This window comes from Petaurus breviceps, unplaced genomic scaffold, assembly GCF_028583685.1.
Source record: "Petaurus breviceps papuanus isolate PSGF00001 unplaced genomic scaffold, PetGlider_PUasm1.0 350, whole genome shotgun sequence".
Taxonomy (NCBI): domain Eukaryota; kingdom Metazoa; phylum Chordata; class Mammalia; order Diprotodontia; family Petauridae; genus Petaurus; species Petaurus breviceps.
This window is the reverse complement of record NW_027186199.1, coordinates 2,233,891-2,250,944: the sequence shown is the minus strand read 5'-3', so window position 1 is coordinate 2,250,944 and position 17,054 is coordinate 2,233,891. Positions and strand designations below refer to the sequence as shown.

The 17,054-nt window shown below is 40.1% G+C and overlaps 1 protein-coding gene across 1 annotated transcript in view; it reads right to left on the bottom strand.

Annotated features, from left to right (window-relative positions):
- LOC138168075 (myelin-oligodendrocyte glycoprotein-like) overlaps positions 1-16,486 on the bottom strand; it is a 78,107-nt gene extending 61,621 nt beyond the window's left edge. The window contains exon 1 of the mRNA XM_069097107.1: positions 16,295-16,486. Coding sequence (XP_068953208.1) covers positions 16,295-16,361 — 67 coding nt within the window. The 5' untranslated portion in view covers positions 16,362-16,486. The remainder of the gene's footprint in view (positions 1-16,294) is intronic.
- Positions 16,487-17,054: the final 568 nt, after the last annotated feature.

The following is a 17,054-nucleotide window of genomic DNA, read 5'->3' as shown; positions in this document are numbered from 1 at the left end:
AAATCAAATGGTAGACATATAGGGAGCAGAGAGAGGACAAGAGAGGGCTCTTTAGAGGGGAGGGGGAGGGAATAGGTAGAAGGGGGATATAGAAGGGTGTTTAGGTTTATGGAAATGGGAGGATAGGGGAGGGATCCTTGGAGAGGGATGGGAAAGGTAGTGGGTAGAGGAGGCAGTAGGGATAGGAAACAAGAAATATGCACAAACATAAAAATAAATATCAGGAGTAGAATATGTTTGGAAAAGTATATGTCTATATATGTATATATCTATAGCTATAGAGAAAGATATCTATTGTAGCCTTCTGGGGTGGGGGAAAGGGGAAAAAGAACAAAGAAAAAAGTACACAACAGAGAACAAAAAAACTCACAAGGAAGCAAAGAAAAGATGAACAATTCTCAACACAACAAGTATTATTTATCATACAGGCTTTCTTGAAATGAAAATTTATTGTTACACATTTAAAATCCTCTTTTAAGTTCTGTTATGCACACATGTTCTTTTTTTCTTTCTAACTTTGTATTTAAGTTCCGATATTTAAGTTTATGTTATGTTTTTGTTTCTTTTCTCTATTCTGTATTTATGTTCTGGCATTTGAGCCTAAAATAAAATTTTATAAAGAAGAAGAATGGGCAGACAAAAAAGGTATGATGGCAATAACAAGCTCAAGACACAAAGCCAGAAGAAGAGAATGACTCAAAACATATCTACAAACAAAGTCTCAAAGGGAAAAAAATATCATGGACACAAGTCCAGCAAGAATTAATGGAAGAAATAAAGTAAGAGCCTTTTGTTTTTAAAAGCTAAAAATGGTTTCAAAAACTAAATGAGACTGGTGGACGAAAAATTGGAAAAGAAATTAGAGTTGGAGAATAAAAATATGAAAAGAGAATTAACATATTGGAGCAAGAAGTTCAAAATCTTATCCTGCAGACCTTCAGTTTGGTAGCCAGTCTAATACCTCTTCTCTCCTACACTTTCCTTCAGAGCCTTCCAGACACTGAGCTAGATCTGGTAATGCATGTGTCAACCATTATAAATGTACAAATTCCTGGAAAGTACACTGCCAAGGTAAATGAACTGATCTACAGTATTCACAACTTCTCCATTTTCTGTAACTAATGGTTCCACATATGGGTAGTGTGGTGCTAGCCAATAGAACACTGGTGCTTTCTTGGTGTTGTTAGGCCAAAATTAGCACAAGAAGCAGAAAATTAAGCTATACTTTGTTACATCTCAGCTTCATAGGCTGCATTGAGTGCACAATCATCTGCAAACAAAAAAATCATGCACCAATACTCCCTCTACTTTATCCTCAGCTTGTAGCCTTTTCTAGTTCAATGAATTTACTATTATTGCAGTAGGTGAGCTTTAATCCTTGTTGAAGGAGTCTGAAAACAGGACTGAAAACATCGTGCTAAAACAGCCTTGTTTCGCTCCATTGGTGATTGGGAAAATGCAAGAGCATCCTCCATTATCCAGAACCCAGGCAAGCATGCCATCATGGAACTGACAAACAATAACAATCAAATTTTGACTTAATTTTCCATAAACCCTCACAACTAACAGTATCAAAGGCCTTGGTCAGATCTATGAACATTGTGTACAGACCTCTCTTTTGCTCCTAACATTTCTCCTGGAGTTGTCAGGCAGCAAACACCATATCAACCTTTCCTTAGCCCTTTTTGAAGCCACACTGGCTCTCACATAGATGACCATCTTCCAGGTGTAGGATCAGCCCATTAAGGACTCTTGCAAGAATCTTGCCAGCAATGACAAAGAAAGAGACAGACAGACACACACACACACACACACACACACACACACACACGTGATTGACACAGAACAACCTATTTCCTTTACCTTTATAGAGATGGACAATAGAGGCATCCTTGAATCTCTGTGGGATAATCTCTGCTTGCCATATAACCCAGAAAAAATTCAGTCAGCTTTTATATAAGCAATAGATCCCCCACCTTGTAAATCTCAGCTGGAATAGAAGCAGCACCAGGTGCTTTGCCACATGAAAAGAGCCTTTCATGGAACTCTTCTTCAGTTGGAACTTCAGCTAGGAAGGGCTTGTGAGATAAAGTTTGGGTGGAAAGGTATATATATGTTGGAAATGAGATAGGCATTTATTTCCATCTCAAGGATCAGATATGTTCACTGATTTGTAAAGTGACCTTTATATTCTCCCCTAAGAACACCTTGGGTTACAGTCACGGATAAGCTTCTTGAGGTCAGAGGCTGTCTCTTGCCTCTTTTTGTAACCCCAGTACTTAGCACAGTGCCTGGAATGGAGTAAGTGCTTAATAAATGTTTGCTAATTAATTGATTGAAGAACTGATAAGTTTGAGTGTAGATCACAGCCTAATTTATTTTAACTTTCTTTATTGGGGAGGAGGGAGTTGTTCTAGGGACCCTTTGCACCGTGGCTAATATGGAATAGTTAGACACCAACACATTGATACTTCTCAAAAGGAAAGTATGGGGAAGAAACAGTGTCAAAAGGATTTTAACCTATCCAGTAGTAAATGTCAATCAGGGTTTGACAATTAATGACTTGTTGCCTTTCTTTTAAATCTTCTTTCTTTACCTGAATATCTGAATAAACCTGTAGACAAAATTTAAATCCTATGTATTCTTAATTGAATGAAACCCAAGGAAGTGACAGGGAAGATTTTTGTTTCTCATTATTTTCAGAGACATGGGAATTCTGAGTTTCCAAGGATTAGGGAGGATCTGAGGATAATGTTCTCCTGTTCCCCAGGTTTCAGTGCCAAAGCACCAGATGTGTGACAAGGGCAAGGTTATCAGGGCTTTGCTGCAGAGTACTGAAGGTAGATGATAACTGGGGGAGGAGTGGAAAGAATATTTCCCCTTAGCAACGCTCTTGCTGCAGTCCTTCAGGGTCTCCATCATTTTATTTTTTTATTTTAATTTTCTAATTTAATTTTTTCAAATTTCATGTAAAAACTTTAACTTTCATTTTTTTAATCTTTTAGTTCCAAAGTCCCTCCCTCCCTGCCATCCCTCTTCTCTGAGACAGAAAGCAATTAGATATAGATTACATATGTTCAGTCATATAAAACACATTTCCATATTAGTCATGGTGCAAAGGGTACCCAGACCAACTCGCCCCTCCCCAGTAAAGAAAGTTAAAATAAATTAGACTTTGATATACATTCAAATTCATCAGTTCTTTAATCAATTAATTAGCAAACATTTATTAAGCACTTACTACATGCCAGGCACTGTGCTAAGTTCTGGGGATACAAAAAGAGGCAAAAGACAGCTTCTGACCTCAAGAGGCTTATAATCTAAAGGGGGAAGCAACATGCAAGCAAATATATACAAACATATAGGCATATACAAACATATGCCTATAGTTGAAGGGAATATATGTATCTGTATGTATGTATGTATACATACATGTATGTATGTGTTTGTATGCATATGTATGTATGTACATGTATACATAGAGGGCACAGAGTGAGTTGAATATGAAGGGATGATATCTAAAAAATAAAATTAAGAGGTGAGAGAGGAATATATTAGGAGGAGAAAGGGAGCGATAGAATGGGGTAAATTATCTCACATAAAAGAGGCAAGAGAAAGCTGTTACAATGGAGAGAAAGAGCAGGGAAATGAAAGGGAATGAGTCAATCTTACTCTCATTGTATTTGGCTTAAGGAGGAAGGGAATAACTTGCACACTCAATTGGGTAGCTTAACCTACAGGAAAGTAGGGGGGAAGGGGATAAGAGGGGGGGGTTGATAGAAGGGAGGACAGATTGGGGGAGGGGGTAGTCAGAAGTAAACACTTTTGAAAAGGCACAGGGTCAAAGGAGAAAATAGAATAAATGGGGGGGCAGGATAGGATGGAGGGAAATATAATTAGTCTTTCATTATTAATATTACTGTTATGGAAATGTTTTGCTTAACTACACACCTATATTGAATTACTTGTCTTCGCAATGGGGGGTGGGTGAGGAGGGAAGAAGGGAGAGAACCTGGAACTCAAAGTTTTAAAAAACAAATGTTAAAAATTGTTTTTACATGCAACCCAGAGATAAGATATGCAGGTAATGGGGTATAAAAATCCATCTTGCCCTACAAAAAAGTAAGGGGTAAGGAGACAAGGGGGGGGGAATATAAGAGAGGGAAGACTGGGGAACGGGTAATCCATATGCTTGTCAACTTGGGATGGGGGTAGGGGAGAGATGGGGAGAAAATTTAGAACTCAAAATCTTGTGGAAATGAATGTTGAACACTAAAAATAAATATTTTTTAAAAGAATAATGCTGCCTGCCATTTATTTAAATGCAGACTCTGCCTGAATTTACCTTACTGTCTTCTATAGGACTGTTTAAGTGCTGCTATGGTGCCTTTGTTGCCAGAAGTGTTTTATTAGAATGGGAATGGGAATGATCTTTGCAATTATCAGCAAAAAGATTGCTAGCAGAAATTTCCATTCTTTCCCAACTTATGCTTCACTATAAAGAAACCCTGTACATGAAAAAGAACCCATGAACTAATGTTGAGGGAAAACAGGATAACCCTTCCCATATCTCCTGGGTAAGGAGGGCTGGGACTATCTGCTTCTGACCCTTGGCAGTTCTGGGGCCTCTGTGACCTCTCCAAACCCCTCCCTGGGCTACAGGAGTGCCTTATGAACCACACTCTATTTTAGTTCATCCATATTCAGAAGGGTCTCAGTCCTCAATATTTTAAGAAAGGACATAGAAAAGGGCAGGAGAGACACAAAGCCCAAAGTTATATGGGAACTAGTTATACTTGGGGAAAAGGAGTCAAGGCTGTGTGGTGCAGGAGACTTGGGTCAGTTGAGTAATGGAAAAGTCAGTGTCTGGGCTGCAAAAAAATGGGGCACACTCAATGTTCAGACCATACCCATAAAAATGGCTACACATGGATTGGGGGACACAACAGGATCAGAGCAGCACAGAGACCCAATGAAGAAACAAGGCAGTAACTGAAGGGCAAATACAGATCAGACTATACTGAACAAGAAGGAGCAATGATTGCACAAAGACTGAAGGACACTTGGATTCTAGGCTAATTGGGGACCGCACAATTATCAGCCCATGATTCAATCACATTGCTGCCCACTCCTCCCTTCTTACCTCTGCATCTGTGCTGCATCCACAAGTAATAAATAGATATTTCAATTTCAAAGGAAGAAGTCAGAACCGGCATCCCACTAATCTCACATATCCAGGGAACTGACCTAAAAAAATAGACTAAAAGAAGGCCCCAGCCCCAAGAAGATGATTGTGACCTTGACTTCTGCTGCCCCCTCCCATTGATTGCTCATCATGGATACAGCAGCCTTAGCAGCTGCACCAACCTAGAATGACAGATGAAATATGGTCCCTGTGGCACCCAAAACTGAACTTCATATATAAAGTTCGTCTGCTCACCTTTCTATTGTGCCTTCTGGCATTCCTGTTTCTTAATACAAACCTTCCTTCATTTTAAACCTATTTCTTATTTCCTGCTCCATAAGTAATTCACAAGATTGTTTTCATCTTAGACCTTTTTCTTTCTTATGCCTTCTAGTTTCTGGCATTCAGTAAGACCTGGCTACCCATCAGGGGCACTTCGTCCTTCAGATGTCCTTGACAATACTGGCTGTACCTTTCCTCAAATTTGCCATACACTCATCCTTTAGAACAAGTCAGAACACTATTCACTCCCATTGCCACTTCCAGAATCCCCCTTTGTTGCTGTCACTTGATAATATTTTCTTCTTAGAGGCTCACTCCATCTAAATACAAAACTCAGTCCATTGACAGTTTCCAGTTAGCCCCCAGATCATCCTTCTTGATTTCTCAGAGTCTGATAACTGATTCACAGTATTCCTTTCCATTCCAAATCTTGTTATACTAGGACATTTATTGTTGTTGTTCTCATTCAGTCCTATACAACTCTTCGCAACATGGTGGACCATACTGTCCATAGGTTTTTCTTGGCAATGGTACTGGAATATTCTGTCATTTTCTTCTCCAGTGTATTAAGGCAAACAGAGGTTAAATGACTTGCCCAGGGTCACACAGCTAATAAGAATCTAAGGTCAGTTTTGAATTCAGGTCTTCCTGACTATAGACCCAGCACTCTATCTATTGAGCTAACCAGTTGCTTTCTATATCTATGTTGATATTCCTCGAAACATACTAGCTTCTCAGTTTTTCAATATCATCAGGTCTCATGACATAATCCTCCACTCCAACTCAGCCACATAAAGGTCCCATAGTCACATTCTTGACTTTCCCATCACCCACAATTTTCCATTCATACTATCTTTCCCTGTGCCTCATTACTTCTAAACCTAATTGTTTTCTTCACCATGACCTCCAATCTTTCTACCCCTTAATACTTTTTTCAGATCGTCATTCCTGACTGTAATGGCAATGCAAATTTGGAAGATCTTCCCTGCCCCTAGGCTAAAGTGCACCTGAAGCCTGGGGTGGGAGGCTTGTTTTTCAGTAGATACTTCTTGATTGGCCAGTGAGTCAATAAGGTTGTTACATTCTCTGAGCCAGGAGAAGGCTATATAAGCCCTGATGTGTAGCTTTGTTTTGGGGGCTCACTTTGAGAAGTGTTCTGTGATTTGATCTGGATTCTGGGAAGCCGTTGTCCAGGGCCCCCCCGGCTTTGAAAAATCCAGATGTGGAAACCCAGATGTTGACTGGGTATGGATGTAATGGTTGGACAGTTTGGAAATCTGTCTACTTGATCTGTTTCTGTCTTGATAATTCTGCCTGTATACTTTGAAGTTCGGGGTGCTGACCTTTTCCCCTGAACAAGGTAAACGATATACGTCTGACTGATTAAAGTAAGCTTGTTAACCCATTTTGAGTTGCTTTCCTTTAACAAAGCAGATCCAAGAACCTGTATGGGCAGCAAACCCTGAGGACGTGCTTGGGGTGCTTGCCGCTACACTGACTTGATATCCCTTTACTTTCCTCTATTCTTAATCTTAACTCTATAGTCAACCAGTTAAATATTAAACTTTGTTTTATACCCCAAATCCCACCCTCTTTCAAACTCTCCTAATTCTCTCAAGAATGTTACCATTCTTTCAGTCACAGATGCAAGACTGTAGTGTAATCCTTGACCCCATACTCTCCCTTCCCCTATATATGTAATCAGTTGTCAAATCTCATTGACTCTACTTTTAACATATCTCTTAAGTTATTAGTACATTTCTCTGCTCACATGACCACCTCCTAATATAGGTCTTTGTCAATCCTTGCTTGGATTATTATAATAACTTCTTAATTGGTCTACTTGCTTCAAGGGTCTCCTCTTTCCAATCCATCCCCACTCAGTTTCCAAAGTGATTTTGCTAGCTCCTTAAGGGCAAGGATTTTTCCCTTTTGTCTTTGTATCCCTAGTACCTAGTACAGTGCCTGAAGTAAGTGAATATTTAATAAATGCTCCTTACTTCTTTATTGATTCAAATATGCTAAATTTCAACCAAACTCTACTGGTCTTTTCCTTTCCTTTTCATCCTGTCCTCTCCCCTCTCCTTGCTTCACTTTCAAGGCAAGAATTGTATCTAATCCACCCTCATTTCTATCTAAGTCCATTCTTCCTTCAAGACCCACCTCAGGGGTCATCTCCCCATTGAAACATTTTTGACCCCATTCTCACCACCATATAAAAATGATTTTTTTCCTCTTCAGATTTCTCACAGCATGTTACCCCATTCCTTCCTTTGTACTTCTCTCACCTTTGTATCCATGACTCATTCTCATAAAGATTGACAGCTCCATGAAGGCAAATACAAGTTACCAAGTTATCAAGGGCAAGTACCAAGTGATCAAAACTTCATCTTCTTTCTTCAGCCCATACCACAAAGCAAAGCATACAGCCAACTTTTTTTAAAATGCTGGTTAATTGAAACTTTTTTCAATTGTTTTAAGAAGTCAATGATCCTTATTCAGATTCTTACTTTGCTTCCCAACCCAGGGGCTGGGACTGGGACTGAGGGAGAAGGAGAAAATGGGTTTTTTAGTCCCATAAACATGCTTTGAACAGAGTAAATTTACCAACATATAATGAATGAATGGTTGGGGAAAGAAGGTCATGGATGGACAGGACTGGCCCCTCTTAGAGGCCAACAGAGAAATATAAAGTGGGAGATGGGCTGAGAAGGGAAATTAATGTGGTCACATGACTACAAAGGTAGTTGGGACGATTGGGGTTCTAAGGATGGACAGTGAAGAACAGAGAACATGAAAGGTCATGGAGGGCAAGATGTACCCCAGGGAAAGTGATCAGGGATTGGGCAAAAGTCAGGCTCCCAAGGCTCTAGCTTCCGAAATCCCTGTTCCCTCTCTGACCAGACATATCTGATGAGCCAAACCCTTGCCCCAGTTCCCCCTCATAATTACCTCGGATTAATAGCATCCACAGTAAAACTAATAAAAATGTCAGGACCCAAAGCATAACAAGGAACAAAAAGAATTTTGGTGGCAAAATCTGTGAGTCAAGCTCTTGACCTAAAACACAAGTGCACATAAATGTCAGGACCAGGTTAGTAATGAAGATCCTTGCAGCATCTCCCCTCCCTATCTCCCACTCTCACTGAATAGAGGGCAGGATATAGCTGTGGCCAAATTCTGGGCCCCTCTGGCCCCTGCTGCTCCCTACTCCAACTTTGCACCCCACAGCAGACACTCCTCCCCCTTCCACCAATAACATGCCCATGCATCTCCCCTTTCTCCATCCCCAGATTAGGCCACATCACCTCGTCTTATTCCCATTTATTTGTAACATATAATATTAGGTCACAGTGATGATACCAGACAGTAAAAGTAAGATGGGGGTCAGTTTTGTGTGCTTTTAATGTTATACTCACAGGATCTCAGAGCTGGGAGGGAACTCAGAGGCCCATCTTGTTCAACACATATTTGAATCAGAATCTCCCCTGAGACTATTCCTACAAGAGGAAAGCTAGCCTTTGCTTAAAGATTCACAGAGAAGAATAGCTAACTACCTTTCATGGGGTATTGCTCTAACTGTTAGAAAGTTTTTCCGCACATCAAGCCTAAACTTCTTCTTTTGAACTTGGTGTTAAAAGAGGGCAAGTTACTGTGAAACCCAGCTTCTCTGGGACTCTGAATGGAAAGAAGGACCTCGTATTGTCCTTCACCCCAAAGTCAGCTTGAAACTGAGAAGACAGGGCCATGATATTACTTCTGTCTCTACAGTAGGCATTTTTTCCTGCTTTTAGGTGACGGAATCTTGGAGATGTCTATGACCTTGTGAGCTTCAAAAAACATCATCAGAGTGTCTTGGAACTGGCATCCTTGAGAGGATTTTTTGGAAGCCAGACAGCAAGAAGCAAAGTCCCAAGGAGCCTAAAGCCCAGTAGGAATACAGATGCAGACTTATCCATCGACAGACTAATACATATTTGAAAGTCAATTTGGTAGGACCAATGCTATGTAGAAACTGCCATTGGTTTCAGTCTACTCTCCCTGCAATTCCCAGAGACTGAGGTGATATAGGGAAGAATATGCCACAAAGAGGAAATATTTGTAATTTTGTTCTTGCAATATTTTGGTAAATATCCCTGTCTAAATTCAACAAGCATTCACTAAGTATCTTCCATGTGCAAGGCACCAGACTAGGGGCCAAGGGCACAGGCCAAATAAAAATAGGTACTTGCTGGGTATGTAGAGAGACATTTTTTGCTCAGAGAGGTGTTGGAGTAGATAACTTTTGAGTTCCCTTCCAACAAAGACATACTGTGATTCTGTTCATCACAGAGTTGAGAAGACGGTCCCTTTCCCACCCCCAGTCTCCATACATGTGCACAAATATGCCCATTCCAGGCCCCAGCTCTTCACCTAAGACCTTCAGCTCCATATCTGCTTCCTCCTGGTGAAAATCATCGGCAATGAGACACTTGTACCTTCCTGAATCTAAGAGTCTCACATCTCATATCTTCAGCATGACATTCCCACTTGTGATAGCATCTCTCACCATCTCTGTCTTCCCTTGGTAATCAGGGGCCTGGTCTCCAAACTGATCCTTCCCCTCTCGATAGAGATGGACCACCTGAGTGGATTGCAACCAGACCATCTCCATGTGCTGAGCACTCTGTGGTGGGGCAGGTAACATGGTAACTCTGCCTATCCCCCAAGTGGGGCCTGGATGGGTCCTGAAGGTCCAATCACTGAGAACTGCCCTGTTCAATCAACCAGGAAAAGAATAAGGGATCAGAAAGGATCCCAGAGGGGTCAGACTTCAGGATATAAAAGGGGGGAGGGAAGGGACCTTGAAGTAGCATGAAGGGGGAGGGTGTGGGGTGGAAGAGTTCAAAGAGAGAGAGAAGTAAAGAAGTAGGGGATATATTATGAGGATAATAAGTAAGCCTGATGCCAGAGAGAATAAGGAGATTGAGAAAATCCCAAAAAAAGGACTAGGAGAAACATGACTTAGGAGAACATGGGGAGTAGGGCAGAACAGGATCTCTATAGGTTCAACCATCAGCCTTCCTTCAGAGTTCCTGTTCCAAGTCAAAAGAAACCAAATAAACAGAAGCAAATACTTACCAAAAGCCATTTGGGGCATCAAGAGGATGAGGAAGAAGAAGACTCTAAGAGAACTAGAGAGAAAGAATCCTAAAGGCCTGAGGATCTCCATCACACCTGGGAGAGGACACAAGGGAGGAATAAGAGGGATCAGTGACTGTGGCAGGGACCTGAGCATGGGAGGACAAATGATTATAATGAAGAAGTGGGACAATCTCTGCGCTAGGCACACAAGGGCGATAGTGGGACATAGGAGGACGATGACTATGATAACAATATAAGCGCTGGCTGGGATAAGGACACAGTGCCCCAGTGGCTATGTATGACAAGGACATAGAGGAAGAGTAATGTGACAAAATTGCCATACAATGATTCTGACACAGAGGGTGGTGGTGGGATCTGTGAAAGAGATGGAAATGACCATATGAGTGGGAGGTGATGATCACTCACTTTATAATGACCTCAGAACTCTTTTGTGGAGGGAGGATCCTGAGGACCCCTTAAGGATGCTCCTTCTCTCCCACTTATGTCCATTTCCCCTGCTCTATGCACAAAGAGTCCCACTTATGCCAAGGCAGATTGAGGATTTTGGAAAATAAAAAATCGAGAAGGGAATTGTTCAATCCGAGGCTCCCCCTCGTAACCAGGCTTGGGGGGGAGGTGGGGTGTTCCTGTGTCCCAGATCTTTTAGGAGGAAGGCAGGAACTCTGCTGCTAACTCTCCCTTCTGGTTGCTCTTCCACACAGAGGTCCAGAAGCAAAATGTGATACTGAGAATAAAGGAAAGAGTCTTCTCATGAGCTTGCCCAAAACTCAGACCACACACTCATCCCAGCACTGGTTCCAAGGTATACTTCCTACTCCCAGAATTCTAACAGTTCCCCCCATACACACACTCTTTCACGTGCCTTTGGGGGAAAGTGCCTCATGATTCAGATTGAGAGATCTGTGATCCCTACCTATGTATACAGTGGCATGATTTCTGATTAGGGGAAGAAATAAGCACTTCAAGAAGAAATGGGCCAAGAAAGAGGAGAGCAAAGGTGAGAAAAAAGGAGAGACAGATTTGAATAATGACTAAGAGACCAATGAAGCCACAAGTATGGGGGGAGGAGGAGCAGATACTACGGCATGTTGTTCAGTTCCCAGTGCATATACCCCCAAGAAACCCCCAAGTAGACATGGTGAGTTAAGTCATTCTCTCCCTAGTTAACCTTAGATTTTATTATGCTCCTGGGGAGCAGAACACCTAGGTATTGTATGCTTTATCACCTAATTAATCAGTATGGCTTCCTCAATTACTTTTTAAGTACTTGATTTGATAAATGTTTTCTCCTGTCTGTCAAAGTCTTATGTAATAAGTGCACAATGAGAGGTGAAGTTACCTGGCTCAGATTAACCTTTCACTCTACAAATCTAGGGTGGAACTACTTATCCCCTCCCTCCAGCAACCAGGGAAAGTGCCTTTTCTGCTGAACCTCAAAAGAATCAAACCTCGAAAGATGTCCTTATAGTTGAAATTTCTGATTTTAATAACTAAATACAATTCTAAGCCCAACACTTTTCTTGAAGATAGGAGAGTAAAGGAGTAACCATTGACTGTAGATATTTTATGATCCACAACGGAAGAACTCCAGTCCCCTAGGAGTTGTGAAACAGGGACTCTATATATCTACTAATACATCCCCAGCCTGGACCAAAGCCAACAGCTGCCAACTGGTCTTTGCTACACATAAAAACTTACCCACAGGAATAATTTCAATCAAAAAAGAATCTTGATACAATAATACAAGAAATAAAATTAATAAAATTGTCCTGAAGCATTAGAACAAGGGAGAAAAGTATAAATAGAAAAAATCCATCAATCGCCAATTAAAAGAGATCCTACAAGGAAAACTCATAGGAGTATCAGAGTCAAATTCCAAAACCCCCAGCTTAAGGATAAAATATTAAAAGCAACAAGAATAAGACAATTTAAATATGATGGTGCCAAAATTAGAATCACATAAGACCTAGCAGTGGGAACATTAAAGGACCACAGGTCTTGGAACACTATATATCAAAGAGCAAAAGGACTGGGGCTCTGGCCAAAAATATCATTAATTAAGCACAAAATAGCAAAATTAAGCACAATCCTGAATGAAAAGAAAATGGACATTTGATCAACTGTTAGACTTGCAAGACTGTTTAAAAAACTTAACTTGATAGAAGATTTGACATACAACAACCGAGAGAAATATATGGTACATACCAAAGATTCATTATAAGGGATTCAATAAGGACAGACTGTTTCCTTTCTATATATGTAAAATGTAAAACACATGCCTAAGATTCTTATTAATAATTGGGTAACTCATAAGAAAGATTGGGGTAAGCTTGAGTATGATGTGAATTTTTAAAAGTAAAACCATTTAGGAACAGCTAAAAGGAGTAATTATTTTATACAAATGAGGTGCAAGAAGAAGAATGGATACAGAGAAATTAGATAGGGCAGGAGGGCTGGTAGTTCTGGTAACCTACTTTCATCAGGAATGGGTTCAAGAGGGAACAATACATACATATTTGGAAGAATATAAAAGTCATCTAAATTCAAAAGAAATAAAGTGGTAGGGGCATAGGGAAGGGGGAGAGGACAAGGAAGGGATGTTTTCAGGGGAGGGTGAAGGAATAGATAAAAGGGGGTAAAGAAGTGTGTTTAGATTTATGGGAATGGGAGGATAGGGGAGGGATCCTTGGAGAGGGGTAGGCAAGTAATAGTAGGGCAAGATACTGGGTAGAAGTAAAGTAGAGGAGGCAGGAGGGATAGGAAACAAGAGATATGTACAGATATAAAAACAAAGATCGGGAGTAGAATTTCTTTGGGAAAGTATATGTCTGTATATATGTATATGTACATATCTATAGCTATAGAGAAACATATCCAAACTTAATGGTAACTTTCTGGGGCAGGGGGAAGAACAAAGTAAAAAAGTGCACAGCAGAGAATAAAAGAAAACTTACAAGGAAGCAAAGAAAAATTAACAGTTCTCAATACAACATGTGTTATTTATCATACAGGATTTCTTGGAATGAAAATTTATTGCTACATATTTTGAATACTCTCTTACTTTCTGCCAATGACATGTTTTTCCTTTCTTACTTTGTATTTAAGTTCCAATATTTAAGTGTATGATATGTTTTTGTTTCTTTTCTCTATTCTGTATGTTCTGATGTTTGAGTCTAAAATAAATTTTTAAAAAAAAAAAAGAATAATTTCACACTATTGGTGTTTCTCTTACAAATGTGTTTTTAAATATATTTTGGACCATTGACAATTTAGCGAGATTCTAAAGTTCCACTACTAATGAATATTGGTAAAAAAAAAATCCTAAATAAAATGTTATCAAGGAGATTACACAATATTTCATAAAGATCATCCATTATAAACAGATGGGATTTGTACCAGGAATGTGAGACTGGTTCAATATAAAGAAAAAACCATTATTGACTAAATCAATAACAAAAATCATATGAAATCATTATATCAATAGATGCAGAAAAAGCTTTTGACAACACATTCTTACTAAAAACACTAAAAAGTATAACAGGAAATCAAAAACAAATTAAAGTTTCTAGACATCACTTCAAAACCTAGGATGAAAAATCTTCCTGTGAAGAAAGTGAATACCAATCCATCCTTCCAAAGTCACCACTGTAGCATAGCGTTCACCAAATACAAAGGTCCCAGTAATCCAGAGGAAATCCTAAATTCTTTGACAAAATCTTCTGGGAAAATTGGATAGCAGATTGACAAAACTTATATTTAAATTTATAAACACTATGTGACAAGGTAAATTCCAAATGGATTCATGATCTAGATATAAAGGTAATATCTTTCTTTAAAAAAAGGACCAAGGGGGCGGCCAGGTAGCACAATGAGTAAGAGCACTGGCTCCAGTGTCGGGATGACCTGGGGATGGAATCCGGGCTCAGACACTTAGCACCCACTCAGAAACACCTGGCCGTGTAACCTTGAGCAAGTTACTTAACCCCAATTGCTTAGAGTGGCCAGGTGGCTCAGCGAATAAGAGTACTGGCTCCAGTGTCGGGATGACCTGGGGATCAAATCTGGGCTCAGATACTCAGCACCACACCCAAAAATAACTGGTCGTGTAACCTTGAGCAAATTACTTAACCCTGATTGCTTTAAAAAATTTAAAAAAAAAAGGACCAAGGAAGAAATTACCTTTTGGATTTCTGGAGCAGGTTCATAACTAAACAGGTGGCAGAGAGGATCTCCCAACACAAAATGAACAATTTTGATTATGTAAAATTAAACATTTTTAAACATTTTTACTCAAACAAATCTAATGTAGTTTAAATTTGAAGGGAAACAAGTAAATAGGGGGAAAAACCCTTTGCAAGTTTCTCTGCTAATGGTCTCTTAATGAAGATATATAGAGAACTGATTCAAATTTATTAGACTAAAGAGCCTTTTTCTGATAGAGAAATGGTTAGATGACAGAAGAGGCAGTTGTCATTCCTCTCAAGATTCCACATATGCCTCTCCAAACTCTTTTTACCATGCCACAGCAACCTTTCCCCTCACTCCTGGAAGTCCATTCTGCCTCTTCCCCCTGGAAGTTCACTCTACCCCTGACCTGTTCACCCTGGAAGTTCTCCCCACACATTTGGCCCCTTCCTCTGATTTATTGGCTTCTCCTAGGAACTTCTTTTTAAGGAAGGTATATAGATCAGTCATGTATGTCTTCATTCTTTTCCTAGTTGTACCTTCAAAAGGACTTCCAATAAAATACAATTTTACAAATTTACAAATTACAAATATGATTTACAAAATAAAATACACTATTCCAAAATAACAACAATTAAGTGATCATTAGGTGAATTAAGACCTAGTTCAATGGCTGGACACAGAGATTAGTTATTAATGGCTTAAAGTCAATTTTCAAGGTCTCAAATGGGCCACCTCACACATCTGTGTTTCAACCCCACAGCAGTTTTAACTGTTGACTTGAATAGATGCCTGGAAGGCAACAAAGTAGATGCCCACCAATCAATAGATAAATATAATGAAATGTGACATTTCTGTGAGAAATGAGGAATAGATGAATACAGTGAATCTCAGAGAAAGGAGGAAGCCAAAGGCATAGATCAGCACCAAAGGAGGGGGTGGGTGTCCTAAGAAACTGACTTATCAGGGAGATTCAAGGTCCAGGATTTCCTTCACAAAGAAGATCCAATTCAATTCCGCAAACATTCACTTTGCTGTTGGAGGAAATAGCAAATTTAGATTTGTCCGAGTCTCTGGCTTCTTGCAAATGGCTGCCTAGTAGAGGGTTATGACATGGGATGAAACATAAGAGGGACAAGAAGGACAGCTGAAAGATAGGAAATAGCAAAAGCAAAGGCACCCAGCTGGGGGAGCAGAAATTATGCATGGTTCAGAAATAGAGTTGGCCAGTCTGGTCAGAGCATAAAGTCTGGAGAAGAATAGTGAGATGTCAGACTTAAAAGGTAACTGATCATGGAGGACAGTTCAATGTCAGGCAAAGGAGTTGAAATGTGGGTCCTAGGAAATCAGAATATTATTCTAGGGCATAAAAGGTCCCCAGTATGGTGGATCTGAGGAACAGTCCACAGGTAGCTGAGAACAGAATCATTTTGTGATATATGCTACCATAGTAAGATTTCCTCCAAATCAGTAGACTCCTTGAGAATCCATACTTACCTCCAGTGTTAAGCTGAGTTAAGGCTATGCTAGGTACCTTTGGTTGCTGAACTGTGTGGAGTTTCATTACCAAGGATCTTCACTCTACAAGAAGATGCCTCCTGGATGCCACCTAGGTTGGGAGTCAGTCGTGGATGGGAGTCAAATCACTTGTCTACAGTTTCACTCCTGTCTCCACTATCCACTCCCCACAATTCCTTCTTTCTTCAAGGCAAGGTATGGGTAGATACTTTTATTCTAGGTAGTGGAAAAAGGGAGGATACCTGGAACTGAGCCAAGATCCTTATAACTCCCATTAACACCCTCTAGAACCTGCTTCAAACCTGCTTTTGGTATCTGCAAGATGTGACCCAGAATATCCCTCATGCCCTCCTTCCAGGGTATATATTCTGTGACTGCTTTTTTCAGGTCTTTACAGGTATCTTTTCTAGACCATCCTCCATTTCCTTCCCTTCTTTTTCAAACCTGACCCTTAGCCCCATATCCTTCAAACATCTTTATCTGCATTTGGATATGTCTTATCTCTCCTTCACTTCCAGTTACCTGAGCTCTCTTCCCCTTGTTTCTTGGTTTGAGGCTAAATCTCCCTTTCCATTACAAGGACAGGAACTTCTCCCTTGGGAACTGTATGTGAAGCTACACTTGGGCTTATGTGTGGAATTGAGTCTTCCCTTATTACTACCTACCTAATTTCCCCTCCCAGTGGCATATGTGTACTTCCCAAGTATTTCTGTCCTCAGTCTCCCCACTACCACCACCA